The 16,399-nt window shown below is 39.8% G+C and overlaps 1 protein-coding gene and 1 long non-coding RNA gene across 4 annotated transcripts in view; one reads left to right on the forward strand and one right to left on the reverse strand.

Annotated features, from left to right (window-relative positions):
* The window catches only part of LOC307188225, a 291,691-nt gene extending 287,737 nt beyond the window's left edge, over positions 1 to 3,954 (reverse strand). Inside the window, exons 1-2 of one of the 2 annotated variants that reach the window (XR_013828850.1) lie at positions 3,684 to 3,954; positions 1,186 to 1,366 (exon numbers count right to left, since the gene is read on the reverse strand). This is a non-coding gene — a long non-coding RNA (uncharacterized lncRNA). Of the gene's footprint in view, positions 1 to 1,185; positions 1,367 to 3,575 lie in introns of both variants that reach the window. The other variant, XR_013828851.1, reaches the window with a different exon arrangement.
* A 212-nt stretch (positions 3,955 to 4,166) lies between these two features.
* The window catches only part of WDR75 (WD repeat domain 75), a 41,673-nt gene continuing 29,440 nt past the window's right edge, over positions 4,167 to 16,399 (forward strand). For both annotated transcript variants that reach the window (XM_079923869.1, XM_079923868.1), the window contains exons 1-3: positions 4,167 to 4,255; positions 9,958 to 10,087; positions 15,755 to 15,820. In XM_079923869.1, the coding sequence (XP_079779995.1) occupies positions 4,170 to 4,255; positions 9,958 to 10,087; positions 15,755 to 15,820 (282 nt within the window). In that variant the 5' untranslated portion in view covers positions 4,167 to 4,169. The remainder of the gene's footprint in view (positions 4,256 to 9,957; positions 10,088 to 15,754; positions 15,821 to 16,399) is intronic.

Consider the following 16,399-nt stretch of genomic DNA (forward strand, 5'->3'; position numbering starts at 1 on the left):
TTGTTCAAGAGTCAACTGTATAAAACTCTTCATATAAAACATAGGAGAATATTTTCATAAACTTGGAATACATAAAGTGTTTTCAGATACAATAACAAAAGCATGATCCATAAAAGAAAAAAAGTGATAACTGTACTTCATCAAAATTTAAGACTTCAGTTCTGTGAAAAACACTATTAGAAGAATGAAAAGACAAGCCACAATCTAGGAGAAAATATTTATAATTCACATATCTGACAAAGGAATTGTGTCCAAAATATATAAAGAAATCTCCAACTCAACAATAAGAAAACAACCAACCAAGAAAACAATGGATAAAATATTTGAAGACATTGCACCAAAGAAGATATACAGATAGGAAATGAACACATGAAAAGATGCCCAACACTGTTAATCATTAGTGAAATAAAAATTAAAACAATGAAATCCCACTATAAACTTATTACAGTGGGTAAAATTAAAAATACTGACAACACCAAGTGCTGACAAGGATGTGACGCAACTAAAACTTTCAAAATTTACTGATTAGAATGCAAAATGGTACAAAACTGGAAAAACAGTCTGGCAGTCTCTTAAAAATTTAAACATATTATTTGACCCAGCAATCCCACTTATTGGTATTTATCCTAGAGCAATGAAAACTTATGTTCCCACAAAACCCTACAAATTACTGTTTAAACAGTATTATTCATAAGTTCCAAAACTGGGGGAAAAAACTAAACATCCTTCAACAAAAAACAAATTGCAGAATATTCATATAATAGAATACCACCCAGCAATAAAAACGAGAAAACCAATGATCTATACAACATGAATTTCAAATACATTACGCTAAGTGAAAGAAGCTAGATTCAAAAGGTTACATACTATATAATACCATTTATACAACTTTCTGGAAAAGGCAAACTACAGGGACAGAGAACAGATTAGTAGTTGCCCAGTGTGATAGTTAATTTTATGTGTCAACTTAACGGGTCACAGGGTGCCCAGATATTTGGCTAACCATTACTTCTAGGTTTGTCTGTAAAGGTATTTTCAGATGAGATTAGCATTGGAATCTGTGGACTCAATAAGGACCCAGTAAAGCAAATTGCTCTCCCCAGTGTGGGTGGGCATCATTCAGGGCCCATTAATAGCCTAAGTAGAACAAAAGGAAGAGGAATAGAGAATTCGTTGCTTCTCTACCTGACTGCTCAGCTGGTACGTCATTCTTCTCCTGTACTTAGACTGGATTTACACCATCAGCTCCCCTGGTTCTCAGGCCGTCAGACTCAGACTGAATTACACCACAGGCTTTCCAGGGTGTCCAACTTGTAGACTGCACATTGTAGGACTTTTCAGCCTCCATAATTGAGTGCACCAATTCCTTTTAATAAACAAACAAATAAATAAATTCTATTGGTTATGTTTTTCTGGAGAACCGTGACTAACAGACTTTGGTCCCAAGAAAGGAGTGCTGCTGTAACTAACAAATACCTAAAAATATGGAAGCAGCCTTGGAACTGGATAAAGGTAGAGGCTGGAAAAGTTTTAAAGTGTGTGCTATGAAAAGTCAGTACTTTCATGAAGGGACTTTTAAAGATGATTCTGGTGAGGACGCAGAAAGAAAAGAGGAGAGCTGAAGAAAACCGAAGACCTGTCAAAGATGCTCAACTCAATAAATGAACCAAACTTCCCTTGCTCTCTTCTACAAAACGCTTAGGGAAGTATCTGAAACCATGTACAGAGAGTATCTAGCCACCTCTATCACCCTCAGTATTCTATTACTTCTTTCCAGTCCTCCAAACACTTTAGAAAATTTTGCTTTTATTTTAGTGTTTGCAGGCCAATCAACAAAGACTGTTGTATGATATATGAATGCCAGTATATGAAAAGAAATATTAGACTTAAGAAGCAGAATTCATTATACTTAACAATTCTTGAAAAAGTGACTCCACATTACACTCTTAATTTTAAACAGTGAACTCCCCACCCTTGCTACCTTTCAATCGTTGTTCATTGATGCAGTATGTATAGGCAACTTCATTTGCCTTACACCATTTCATCAGTCCTTTTCCCTCCTGATTTCTTCTTAAGAAATCATACTCTCTTATAATACTCCCTCCTCTTATGGATTTTCCCAAAATTTTAAATAGTTCCCTTTTTTTGGCTGCCATTAGTCATTCCTCTTGGTTTTCCCAGTAACACATATCTCTATTCCACAAAACATACTCTCAAAATAAAAAATGCAGGGCTTCCCTGGTGGCGCAGTGGTTGAGAGTCCACCTGCCGATGCGGGGGACACGGGTTCATGTCCCGGTCCGGGAAGACCCCACATGCCGCGGAGCGGCTGGGCCTGTGAGCCATGGCCGCTGAGCCTGCGCGTCCGGAGCCCGTGCTCCGCAACGGGAGAGGCCACAACAGTGAGAGGCCCGTGTACCACAAAAAATAAAACAATAAAAAATGCAAATATCCTTTAACCCCACAATACCTATTCTAGGAATCTCTCCTACAGCAACACTGTCACAAATTTATGTGTCCTGTAGCACTATGTGCCACTTTTTAAAAAATGAAAATGACTAAATGTCCACCTTTGAGAGTATGACTTAATCAATTATGGCACATTTACTCTATGAAATACTATGCAGTTATCAAAAAGGAGATTAAAAATATGTATACACTGCAGTGAAAGCATATAGAGAGGGGAAAAAAGAATACATGGTGCCTTGCATTGCACTGCAGAATAATGTTAAGGTGTATGTATGCCTAGAAAAATATCAGGAAGCATATACACCAAACTTTTAATGGTGGAGAGATACTCATAGGGTATAGGATCTACCGAGACCATTCTATTTCTGCATTGAATTATTTTATATCAAATTTGTATTAACATTGAATTGTTAAAATATCATCTTTTAACCTACACGACCTTAACAAATATATATTCATCAGGTTAAGCCTAAACCTCCTCAGAGAAAACTATTCTCTCTTATATTACTGTTTTATTTTCTTCGGCACACAATCTCTGATCATCTCGTTTGTTAAACGTCTCTCTCCCATAGAAGGTAACAGGGCAGCAGTCACGTCTGTCTTGCATTGTGTCTCACATATAGAAGGCTCTCAATAATTATTTGCCTCTAGAAACACTGAAGGGAAGTGGTAATTTTCTACACAAGCAAGGCAGATCTCCTGTTCTTGTTAAAGTTAACCTGTCACTGGCTCTTTACCCTTAGGAGTGTTACAGAGCCAGCACAGAGGGGATTGGTGGAAGGAAGGAAGGAAGGGAGGAAGGGAGGGAGGAAGATAAGCACCCGCTAATATACAGGGACCACGAAAATGACACACATAAGTTTATAAAAAGGAATGGAGATGGAGACATAAACTTTCTCAGAGTTCAGGACTTCGGTCGACTAATTACGGAAGCTAAAACCACGGCAACACGCACAAAACAGTAGCAAACCAGGGAGCAGCGGCCCTGGAACTTGGCCAGGGTAGAGTGCAATATCAGATCGGCCAAGAAGGTCCAATGAACCAGGGAGAGAAATAGAAACCAGAATCCCGGAGTAAGAGCCAGGTGTCCAAAGGAAAAAGCAAACCTCTTGGAGCTGTGAAGATTCTGTAGGAACGTATGCTCTGCTCAGAGGAACAGAACAAAGTGACAGCCAACGAGAGGAGCTAACAGCTGTGTAAAAACAGAACGCTACCTTCCCAACCAAGAACTCAATTGCGCGACCAGGAATGCTGTTGGCGCAAAACGCTGGCGTCATCTCGCAGCTCCTGAATCAAAGTTAAGAGAAAGGTGAAGCCTGGCGGGATATGGGAAAGGACTGGCGGTCATCTGACACACTTCGGGCCACCTTTCCCTTCCGGCGTAAGAAACTTTAGAGTCAGATTAACAAGTCCGGAGAGAAATTTATCTTTTCTAAATAAAAGTTTAGAGGAATCTAATATAAATGCATTCTATGTTTCGCTCTTTCCTTTTTTCACATGTCCTAATTTGACGTTGCCCAAACCAAAGATGGCCGCTCAGGCGCTGGGTCTTACCATTGAGAACTACCATAGAGACTGAGGCCTAGAGGAGCCCTGCGAGGATGGGGTCTGTGGGCTGGGGAAAACGCCCTATCAACCGGCTTGCGTCGGGGCAGCTCGGGGCGGGGCCGGCGCCAGCGAGTCCTTGCGCTTGCGCGAAGATGGTGGAGGAGGAGAGTCTCCGCGTGGTTCGTTGTGGCGGCAGCGAGTTGAACTTCAGGAGAGCGGTGTTCTCTGCAGATTCTAAGTAAGAGGCCACCACGCGTTGCAGGCCCAGCTGAGGGGCGTGAGTCCCCGGGGGATGGAGAGAAAGAACTGTCGGGCGCGTCTGGACAAACCAGCAGGCGGTTCTGGGCTCGGGGAAGGGTCGCGCGTGCGGGAGACTGCAGGGCCAGCGGGAGGGAGCTGGTCCCCGTGTGCTGTAAGAGGACTCAGAACCCCTTAGTTCCGTAGCACCTCAGGCTGGGGCGCGCATTCCCCGTCCCCGGACCTGCAGGTAGATTGAGGGGCCCCCGGGCGGACCCACGTATCTAGAATCGGCTCGGCGTTGGGGCGGCTGGGAAAATGGTCCGGGCACGGATTTGTACGCCACTGCTCTTGCAAGACCACGAGGAGTATCCCCTTTTCGGACCGAATCGTGACTTGGAATTACTGTATGATTAAAGATTCTGATTTCTCCACACTTCTCTACCCCCTAAAAAGGCATTTTGGCAACCTTTTTTGGAGCTCTGCGTAAAAACTGCCATTAGATTCTGTGTGGGATAAAAACACGTGTAAGCCCTGGTCCCCTTCCTCAGGAGCTCAGGGTAGCTGGAAACCTTAACTAAACCCAGTTCATCCATTGTGTGCCCTTCGCAAGGTTCTTAATCTCTGCCTCAGTTGTCTCATCTATGAAAGGGGAATAATATTTAGTAATCTATCTCGTAGTGTTGAGAGGATTAAATGCCTTAATACAATACAAATAGAGCAAGTCAAACAATGCCTAGCACTTAATGGCTCAATATACGTCAGCTGTCTCCATCATTGCTCTATTGTCAACATCATCTAGAAGTGACACAATGTAAAAAAACGTTTTCAAGTCACTCAGGGATAGAGAGACACTTAGTAAAAACCCTTTCTATCTTAGAAAAGTAGAGGTAGTATCTTATGAAAGTTTGTATGCCCCGCAATGTCTTGCTGTGGGTGTATGGCAGATAGTTATTGAATGCATGCATGACTTGAAGGAGCGTTCATCAACTGCCTTAGAGGCAAAAAAAAAATCCTTCGTCTTTACAATAAAGAGGGCTTCTTTGATACTTAACCTTGTGAATCAGAGGAAGAAACTGAGGCTTCAAAAGATTGCTAAAGTTCTGCCACTTTGGACTTATATCCAGTGTACTGTTTGTATATCTCATTCATTATACTGGGATCCATTGTATTTCACTTGATTAGTGAAAATTGATTCGTCCTACAATTCATTTTTAAGTATTTATTAGCTATGTATTTATAGCAAGCTGCGATGACAAAAACTAAGATAATTCCAGGATTGATCCTACCTTCAAGAGCTTTCAGTGTAGTGAGGAAAAGAAGATAATCAGTAACAGATGTTTCATACAGTGGCAGTTTGGGATCCCATAAGAAACAAGAGTACTTCAAACTGGAAGGATGGAGAAGGTTGATGAGGAAGTGATGTTTAGGCTAGACATAGATAGATGGATGGTATTTTGACTAGGAGATATGGATGGAAGGCATTCCAGATAGGGGGCACAGTATAAGCATGAGGACTGTGGTACAGTTAGCTTGTAGGAATGGTATATGAAGAGAGCTAGTGGGAAACGAGGTTCTAAAGGGAACATAGAGTCAGTTCTTGGTTGTTTGGTCCAAAGAGAGTGTATTTTTTAATTCTGCAGATAAGGTGTTGGTGGGGAGGGGAGGGCGGGACACATGATTGTGTTTCCTCAATAATATTAATCTGAGAACTCTATAAAACTATACAGTATGTGGTGGAGAGACGAGAGGTGGCTAGGCTAGCATATTCAAGGTGCAGTGATGGCACCGAAGGAGGAGTTACACAGTGAAAGTTTCCCTTCAGCAGTAGGATCTTGCAAAACTAACAGGAGTTTGCCCCTTCGGTGATACTGGGAGGAGGGCAACCAGGCAAAGTGAGCAACTAGAAATTGGGGTGGGGGATGGGTGTCATGTACATAAGAAGGTCAGTATACTTGCAGCATAGGCTGAAGGTAAGTGGTGGGAGAAGAGTCTAGAACATTATAGACCAGGTATTAGAAGACTAATGCAGGCATCCAAGCAAGAAATGATTTTGGCCAGAATTAAGATAATAATGAAGATGAAGAGAAAAGACAGAGTTTTGGAGTGATTTAGCAATTAGGATTAACGAGGAGAAGATGTAGGGTTCACATGTGCCTGTTGAGTTTAAAGTACCTTTAAAACGACCAGGTGGGTGTAGCAGGTGTTTAGGCAGAAATTCAGGACGGGAACTTGGTCGAGATTTAGAGATACATTTTTTTCATATATATAGAAGCTAATAATTAAACCAGTTTTCTGGCAAATTAACAGGGTTATAATGAATTCACCAAGGACTTGAATATTATCTAAAAGCTGCCACAAGGGTTGGCTAACTTATACAAAGGGGAATAAAATAATTTTGTATTTTACCTCAAGGAGCTTATCAAAAAAGCTGAAATAGTAAATGAAACAACAGAATCGTGGAATTTTAACAGCTTTTTCTTGGTCACTAGGTCCTCTTCTAACTAGGACAAAACTCTACTCTGCCTACTTGAGTGCGTTATTATGAGAGGCAAGCAGGGAGGTGAGGTGTACATGAAAGGACCTGGCATCCCCCTATCAAGTATTACTCCCAGTCCGGCACTGTTTGCATCACACCCTATTGCCTCTCACAGTTATATGGTGCTGTGTATCATAGCAGTAGGTTACTAGGGTATAGAAAACTAAAACAATGAGTCATTCTTGCCTTTTACATTTCTAAATTATCACAGAATCGATGTCCCTGACTCTAGGTATTTTCCCCTGCAGATCGTTCTGGATACTGCTGCTGTTACGATACTGTAACTTATTCCTAGTCTTGCTCAGAACCCTGTAACAGGGTTCTGTTGCCTTCCTTAACTATAGCTCTTATGTCTGACTTTCAGGGCCTTCCCTGATCTAGCTCAACTCTGCTTATGGGGCTGTGTTTCCTGCTAGTGCCCATTGTGCACACTTTGCTACTTACATAGGTACATTCCCTGTCTCTCATAGGTACCATGTTGTTATTTCCCTACTGTTTTTTGTTGCTCTTCTTTTTCTTTACCAGCCCTTAAATCATGCATCCTTCAGAAGCTCATTTAAATCCTGATTCCTGCTTGAAAACATCCCTAATTGCTTACTTCACCACTTGATCAACAAAGATGATTTGAGTCCTGCGTGACAGGCATTGTGGTGGTGCTTTACATGCATCCCTGTCTGCATGGTGTAGGTATTGTTATCCTCATTTTACAGAACCGTTTATTGAGTGTTAGCTGTATATGCCAAGCTTGCACTTGCATGCATTGTTTCATTTAATCCTTATAATAATAACCCTGCGAGTGGAGAACAGCGAGGTTTAGAAAGGCTAGGTAAATTCTTCAACATCATTCAGCCTTGTACATAGTAAAGCTGGCATTCGAACCCATCTGTGTTTGACTTTTTAAAAATGCCTCCTTTTCTACAACACCCTGTTTCTGTTATTATTTGAAGTAAGTAAACACACAGTTCCTCCCCTCAAGGAGGGGAAGTTCTCTCATAACACTGTGCAGAAAGTGCTGGGATAGAGTTAAGCCCCGCACCTTGCAGGAGCATGTTAGGGCTGGTGCTGATCTGGAATAAGATGAGGGAAGGCTTCCGGTGGAAAGACCCCTGAGCTGAATCTTAAAGAAGTAGTCAGAAAGAAAGCGTTCTCAGTAGATAACAGAATGTGCAAGTGTGGAGAGTGTTTTCTCTAGAGGTTTGCATTCAAACAGTTAAAGTCATTATTCCCTGCTGAGGAGCAAGGAGAGAGGGAATTGCTTTCCACTGGGGAAGAATATCAGAATCAATTAGGGGGAGTTTTCTTGGCAAACAGCAGTGCCCCCTCACCCACCAACATCTCCAGGAAACACTGCCTAAAGGACTTGATGCTAATGGGGAGCAGGGGAGAGCGAGGGGGTCGTTGGAGTTTTGAACCACTTAACCTACTGTTCAAGTGAAAAAGTATTTCCAGTCAGACTGGAGTCAAACATAGGAATTTGGATCATATCCTGAAGGCAGTGAGAAAACACTGAAGGAGTTTCATTTAATTTTATCTTTATTTAAGGAAGTAATATGCTCAAGTTTGTAAAATTAGTCTGGTATGAGTATGAAAGGTTGAATCAAGGGGCCACACCTGGAGACTGTAGGAAGCCCTTAAGAGTGGTCCAGACAGGAGATGGCAAGAACTAGGGTACTCATGGGAATGGAGAGGAGGGTCCAACCAAAGGGGAATCCATGTACCTCGGTTGCTTTGTTGCTTGTACTTTGTTGATCTTATAAACAGTTGAACACAACGATGGCCCCTGGTTACAGCACTTAAAAGATGCATCCCGATTTTAGATAGGTGAACATGTGAAAATCAAGTGTCTTGAAAATGATAAAATAGGGTAGTAGCAACCCCAGTCAGCATTAGAAGATTTACCCTTATGATTATTTTGTAATAATTTTTTTACTGGTTCATTTTATCTAAATAGTTTATAAAACCTTTGAAGAGGGCTTCCCTGCTGGCGCAGTGGTTGAGGGTCCACCTGCCGATGCGGGGGACACGGGTTCGTGCCCCGGTCGGGGAGGATCCCACATGCCGTGGAACGGCTGGGCCTGTGAGCCATGGCCGCTGAGCCTGCGCGTCCGGAGCCTGTGCTCCGCAACGGGAGAGGCCACAACAGTGAGAGGCCCATGTACCGCAAAAAAAAAAAAAAAACCTTTGAAGATCAGGCATATTCTGTTTGACAAACTGGATTGGACATTGAAAATCAAAGATAAATAGGGCCTCTGCCCTATAGAAGCATATGGCCAGATAAGGGAGATGGATATTTACATAAATGAGACATTTCAACATAGTTTGAAAGTACCCAGATCAAATCATGCCTTGGGTACTTTGGGAGCACAGAGAAGAGGTCCAGCCTAAGGATTCTGTGGTTTGTACATTCTATGGTATATGAGAAAGCACCATGTTAGACACGTACGCTGTCAGATGTAATAGGCACAGTGCAAACATTTTTTATTTGATGCTAGAAGATTTGCAGTTCTGAGCTTTGTCTTATGGTTATATCTATTATGAAAAAAGTTAAACAAATATTACCCCAGTTTAACCACAGTTAATAATTTAGTAGCTTCTGATATATGGAAGAAAGCCACAAATCCAGAAAAGCAAAGTCAGCTTTTTGGGAGTAAGAAAAAGAACTGTCATAAAGTTTTTATACTTTGCTATCTGAGAGACCTCACTGACTAGAGAGAATATTTGACTTCGTATTTGTAGGCTGGTGTCTGTGCAATGAATGATGGAGAGTTGGAGGACAGGGGAAGACGCTGCTGTTAGTAGAACCACCGCAGAATAATAGCTGATAGTGAAGGCGTAGCACAGTGTCTGCATCCATTAGTGAACAGGCAGCTTGGTTAGGTTGGCTGTTTTTGCAGGATGATTCCATACAGCCTCTGCCCCTGGAACAGGTCAGAGGTATGACTTTGGCATCATTGATCTACTTTCAGAATTCATGAACTAAACGACCTCAGATGTCCCCATAGGCTTAAGCAGCACAATTTGAATATACAGTTCTTAAACTATTATTTTGAAAGAAATCTCTGTTGCATGTTATAGCTTTGGTTTTTGTTTTGTTTTTCATGGACAATAAAAAGATTATGCTGTCTATACAGTATGTGAATCTTATTTTTCTCTCTTATTTCCAGGTATGTCTTCTGTGTCTCTGGAGACTTTATTAAAGTTTATAGCACAGCTACAGAAGAATGTGTACATATATTGCAAGGGCACAGAAATCTGGTGACTGGAATCCAGCTCAACCCCAAGAACCATCTACAGGTGTTAATTTACAGTCAAATATTTTAATATCGGCTTTATTGTTGCAAGAAAATTTTGAATTGAATTTGGCTGAGAAGCTTTCTAGGTGATGATCAGGGAAATACCTATTTTGATTTTCTGATTTAGTATAGTTTTCACTTATTTTTAATTATTAAAATAGGGTCACAGCCTAGAACTACATTGTTCATGGTGTATTCTGTGAATCATTTGTTCACAGGATGCTAATAGGTGTTACTTGAAAGAAGGAGTTCTTGTTTGTATAGTTTCTGAAATTCAGGATTTGGCACAGTTAAATGAATTTCTTGATTATAGGTCTTCTCAAGTCCTTTATATGCATGGTGAATATCCGGAAGGGGTATATTGTCTTGGGTGTTTCTCAAATTTATTTGACCTCTGAACTCTTTGGTTTCTGGAATGCATCTTTGAGGTACTGATTTTGTAGATATATTTCTTTACAGACGAGGCTCTTTAGTGTTAATGCAGATGTCACCGAATCTTAGGGCCAGTATCTAGACAAGAAGAAGGGATTCTTCAGTCAGTGGATCAACCAGTTAATTTCAGAACAAACTTGGGGATCTAGTGGAGCCTGGACCTTCCCACCCTCCCCACAAAACAGCCCTTGCTTTTCATAAATCAACAATAAAATGGTCGTTTTAATTTGTTCTTAAGTGTCAGCAAAGCTGCTAGAGAGTAATCTCAAAAATACTTGCTCTAGGGCTTCCCTGGTGGCGCAGTAGTTGAGAGTCCGCCTGCCGATGCAGGGGACACGGGTTTGTGCCCCGGTCTGGAAAGATCCCACATGCCACGGAGCGGCTGGGCCCACGAGCCATGGCCACTGGGCCTGCGCGTCCGGAGCCTGTGCTCCGCAACGGGAGAGGCCACAACAGTGAGAGGCCCGCGTACCGCAAAAAAAAAAAAAAAAAACTTGCTCTGGTTTTTGATCAAGTTCCCCTTTTCTGGATTAGTCTCAGCCAACTTGACAGTTACTGCTTAATTTAAGAATGGATTTGCATTGCCATTCACTGTGTTGTCATAAAAGAAATAGGGCATAAAGTAACACTAACACTGATCTTTTCTTTCTAAAATTAAATGAGCTACTCTTGAAAATCATAGTTAAGTAGCTCTTCTGCAGGGTTCAAGCACACATTTTGTCCTTGCTGTCCTCTGAGGACTTGAGAAAAGAGGTTATGGTTATGTGTACCATTTGAATGTTTTTTGTAGCAGAAAAGAAAATTAAAATTGGAATTTGTGGAGTCTGTATTACCAGGTTTAACAACAGGCTTGGTTGAGGTGAAGGGGTGGGTGCCAGAGATTCTGTGGACTCTGAACTCACAGTATTTGTGTATAACCATTGTCTTATAGTGATTCTGTTTGCCTTGTTATATTTTACTGATCTGTGTTCATGATTCATGTTATATGTAATAATGCTGGTGTATATTTTTTACCTAATATAATTCTTTTGCTTGAATAGATATTTTCTTACTCCATCATTTTTTATTTCAATTCTGTGATTCCATGTCCTCCCTGGAAGAAATCTTAAAATTGCCACTTTTTTTAAATTGAAGTAGAGTTGATTCACAATATTATATTAGTTTCAGGTGTACAGTATGGTGATTCTTCAGTAGTGGAGATTAAACTCCATTTAAAGTTATTACAAAATAATGGCTATATTTACATGCACTATACAATATATCCGTGTTGCTTATCTATTTTATATGTAGTAGTTTGTATCTCTTAATCCTGTACCCCTATCTTACCTCTCCCCCTTTTCTCTCCCCACTGGTATCCACTAGTTTGTTTTCAGTATCTGTGAGTCTGTTTCTGTTTTGTTATATATATTCATTTGTTTTATTTTTTAGATTCCACATATAAGTGATAAGATGCAGTATTTGTTTGTCTTTCCCTTTGTCTTATTTCACTAAGCATAATACTCCTAGGTCCATCCATATTGTTGCAAATGACAGAGTTTTATTCTTTTTTATGGCTGAGTGTATATATCACATCACATCTTCTTTATCCCTTCATTTGTTGGTGGACACTTAGGTTGCTTACATGTCTTGGCTATTGTAAATAATGCTACTGTGAACATTGAGGTACATGTATCTTTTCAAATTACTATTTTTATTTTTTCAGGTATATACACAGGAGTTGAATTGCTGGATCACATTGTAGTTCTGTTTTTAGTTTTTTGAGGAACCTCCATACTTTTTTGCAGCAGTGGGTGCACCAGCAGTGTACAAGGGTTCCCTTTTCACCACATCTTCACCAACATTTGTTATTTGTAGGCTTTTTGATGATAACCCTTCTGACAGGTGTGAGGTGATATCTAATTGTGATTTTGATTTGCATTTCTCTAATAGCGATGTTGAGCATCTTTTCATGTTCCTGTTAGCCGTCTGTATATCTTCTTTGGAAAAATGTTCAGTTCTCCTGCCTATTTTTTAATCAGGTTGTTTATCTTTTTTTTTCTTTAGGTTGTTTATCTTTCTGATGTCGAGTTGTATGGATTGTTTATGTATTTTAGAAATTAATCCCTTATCAGTCATAGCATTTGCAAATATTTTCTTCCATTCAGTATGTTGTCTTTCTGTTTTGTCTGTGGTTTCCTAGCTGTACACAGCTTTTAAGTTTAATTAGGTCCCATATGTTTATTTTTGCTTTTATTTCTTTTGCCTTAGGAGACAGATCAAAAAATATGTATTGCTACAATTGACGTCAAAGGGTGTTCTGCCTGTCATCTCTTCTAGGAGTTTTATGGTTTTCAGCCTGACATTTATATCTTTAATCCATTTTGAGTTTATTTTTGTATATGGTGTGAGGAAATGTTCTAATCTCAATCTTATATATGTAGCTGTCCAGGTTTTCCAGCACCACTTATGGAAGAGACTGTCTTTTCTCCTATGACTGTCTTGCCTCCTTTGTTGTATATTAATTGTCCATAAGTATGTGGATTTATTTCTGGGCTCTCTATTCTGTTCCATTGATCTGTGTTGTGTTTTTGTGCCAGTATAATCCTGTTTTGATTACTATAGCTTTGTAGTATAGTCTGAAGTAAGGGAGCATGATATCTCCAGCGTTGTTCTTTTTTCTCAAGATTGCTTTCATAATTTGGGGTCTTTTGTGGTTCCATACAAATTTTGAGATTATTTGTCCCAGTTCTGTTGAAAATGTCATGGGTATTTTGATAGGGATTGCATTAAATCTGTAGATTGCTTTGAGTAGTTTGGACATTTTAACAATATTAATTCTTCCAATCCAGGAACATGGGGTATCTTTCCATTTCATTGTATCATCTTCGGTTTTCTTCTCAGTATTTTATAGTTTTCAGAGTATAGATCTTACACTTCCTTGGTTAAGTTTATTTGTAGATATTTTATTCTTTTTGATGTGATTTTAAATGGGATTGTTTTTTCTTCTGTTTCTGGTAGTTCATTATTAGTGTATAGAAAAGCAACAGATTTCTGTATATTAATCTTGTATCCTGCAACGTTACTGAATTCACTTATTAGTTCTAATAGTTTTTCAGTGGAGACTTTAGGGTTTTCTGTTTGGGTTCATCTTGTTTGGGACCCTCTGTGCTTCTATACCTGGATATCTGTTTCCTTCTTCAGGATTGGGACATTTTCAGCCATAATTTCATCAAATACATTTTAGACCCCATTCTCTCTCTCTTCTCCTTCTGGGACCCCTATAATGTGCCCTATGTTGTGAATGTTGGTACTCTTGATGTTATCCCAGAGATCTCTGAGCTGTTCTTGCTTTCTTTTTCTTTCTTTCCTTCTTTCCTTCTTTCTTTACTCTTTTTGTTCTTCTGTTTGGGTGATTTCCATTATTCTCTCTTCCAGATTACTTGTGCATTCTGAATCACTTAGTCTGCTGTTAATTCCTTCTAGTGTGTTTTTCATTCCAGTTATTGTATTCTTCAGTTCTGAGTGGGTGTTTTTGTGTGTTTTTCCCTCTAGTTCCTTGTTTAAATTCTCACTGTGTTCATCTATTCTTTTCCCTAATTCAGTTAGCATTCTTATTACTAATGACTTGAATTCTTTATCTGGTAGATTATTTCTGTTTCATTAATTTTTTCAGGGGTTTTCTTTCGCTCTTTCTTTTGAGACCAGTTCCTCTGTCTTCTCATTTTGCTTAACTTTCTCTGTATCTATCAATTTAGGTGAACTGGTTAATTATCCCAGTCTTGAAGGGGTATCCTTATGTGGGAGCATCCCTGTGCAGTCTGCATGTGCTCAGTGCCTTTGGTAAGAGAGCTGGCTTTGACATGAACTACAAGTCACATCTTTCCTCGGGGTGTGCTGGCAGCTGTCACCTTGGTTAGAGGTGGGGCTAGAGGTGGAGGTGCTAGGTTGCTTCTGTGTTCCGCAGCCAAGCTCTCTCCCCAGTCACGGCAGGCCTCTCTCCAATGTGGAGTTGTGTCATGAAGTAAGCAGGGCTGGAGCGTATACTGGAGCGGACACAGGAAACCAGGCAGCCACTAAGGCAGTCTTCAATCTACCCTCTTCCTCAGGAGCAAACCCACATGTGTGCTCTCCTCTTGAGTGGAATACAGGCTTCCCACTGCCCTACTGTTAGTCCCAGCAGCACTTCAGCCAAGGGAACTTCTCTTCCCTGTGTCAGACCCTAGGACTGGAGCACCCAGTATGTGACTCAAACTGCTCACTCAGTCCGCAGGGCAGATCTCTGCCCATGTAATCTCCTTTGTCCTCTGTGTTCCTTCCCAGTGGAACAGGTCCCAACCTGATTGCTTCTTTTCCCTGCCTACCTCATTCCATGTGGATCTTTCTTACAACCTTGGTTGTATAGGACTCTTTCTGACAGTTTCCAGTTAGTTTTCAGTGAGAATTGTTCCACATGTAGATGTATTTTTGATGTGTTCGTGGTGGGAGGTGAATTCCACGTCCTCCTACTCTACCATCTTTCTTTCAAAAAACTCAGAATTTTAAGTAAAGTGTTTTCACAGTAACAGCAACGAAAAACTGCAGTGTGACTTTAGTAAAATTCAGCCTTGTGGGACAAAAATAAAAACATGCTACAAAGGCATTCTGTTGGTACCAACGTGTGGCCCACAGACCAGTGCCACAAACCGTTGGTTACAGGTGTGCAATGAGATAAGTATAGAAATTGAGTGTGTAAAACTTTAGGGCACTTTGACATTGCCACAGCATCCAAGTACATAATAACTTAAGTTGTATTTTACAAAAATATTGGTCCATGATGGGTTGGAAACTTTTCTTTTTAAAAAGGACATTCTCAGATCATTTGAGAGACACTCCTTTGATACCAATGTAATATAAAAGCTGTTCTGCTGATAAAGGACTGGGCTCTGGGAAAATAGCAACAAGCTCTCAAGTGCTTTTCATAACTCAATACCTCACCATCTCCCTCTTGAAGACAGAGGGTTGACTTTTTTCTTTATTTTAATTAAAACTTGAAATTGATAGGTCTGCTTTCTACAAAGAGCTGTGATAAGATTTTTTATTTTGCAAAAACAATATAAATAAATGATTTCACCTCTTTTTTTTTTATTCAGGTTTCACCTCTTTAAAGCTGATAATGAATTAATGAACAGGCAATGCCTTCTGTATCAGCAGTTAAGTTACTTGATATCTTCATGTAGTTCTTTTTTTAATCAGTTTTGTACTATTTTTACCCTTCTAGCTATATTCGTGTTCCTTTGACAGCACGATTAAACTGTGGGACTATACAGATGGCATTTTGATAAAGGTACGTGGATTGAGCTTCATTTTCATTATGTGAAGAGGAATGGCAACATAATTTAATGACAGACATATTATTTATTGAATACTTCCTTAAGGCCCAACCTTTTAGATAGCCTTCCTAAACAAATCATAAAATTCACTCACCATAAAAGAAACGATAAATTTGCCTATATAACATTTTAAACCTTTTTAACCAAAAAATGAGCAATGAAACTGAAAGAAAATATTTACAAGAGCTATTATCCCTAATATACAAAAAATTACCAAAAACCAATAAGGAAAAACTAATGACCCAATGGGAAAAAAATTGGTATAAAGTAAGAATATGTAATACACAGAAGAGAAATAACAAATAGCCAATAAACATGAAAAGATGCTTAACCTTGTTAATAATTAAATGTAAATTAATAGATAACACAGGATTTTTCCCTGTCACTTTATCCAAATTGCAGATTGAAAAAAATATAGCGATAAAGTGTAGAGAAATAGACATTTTTGTACACAGTCAATGAGAATGAAACTGAATAAATACCTTTTGCTCCAGCAATTTCACCTTTAGGAATCTCTTGTTGAAATAATGGCA

The sequence above is a fragment of the Stenella coeruleoalba genome (assembly GCF_951394435.1).
Source record: "Stenella coeruleoalba genome assembly, chromosome: 6".
Classification (NCBI taxonomy): Eukaryota; Metazoa; Chordata; class Mammalia; order Artiodactyla; family Delphinidae; genus Stenella; species Stenella coeruleoalba.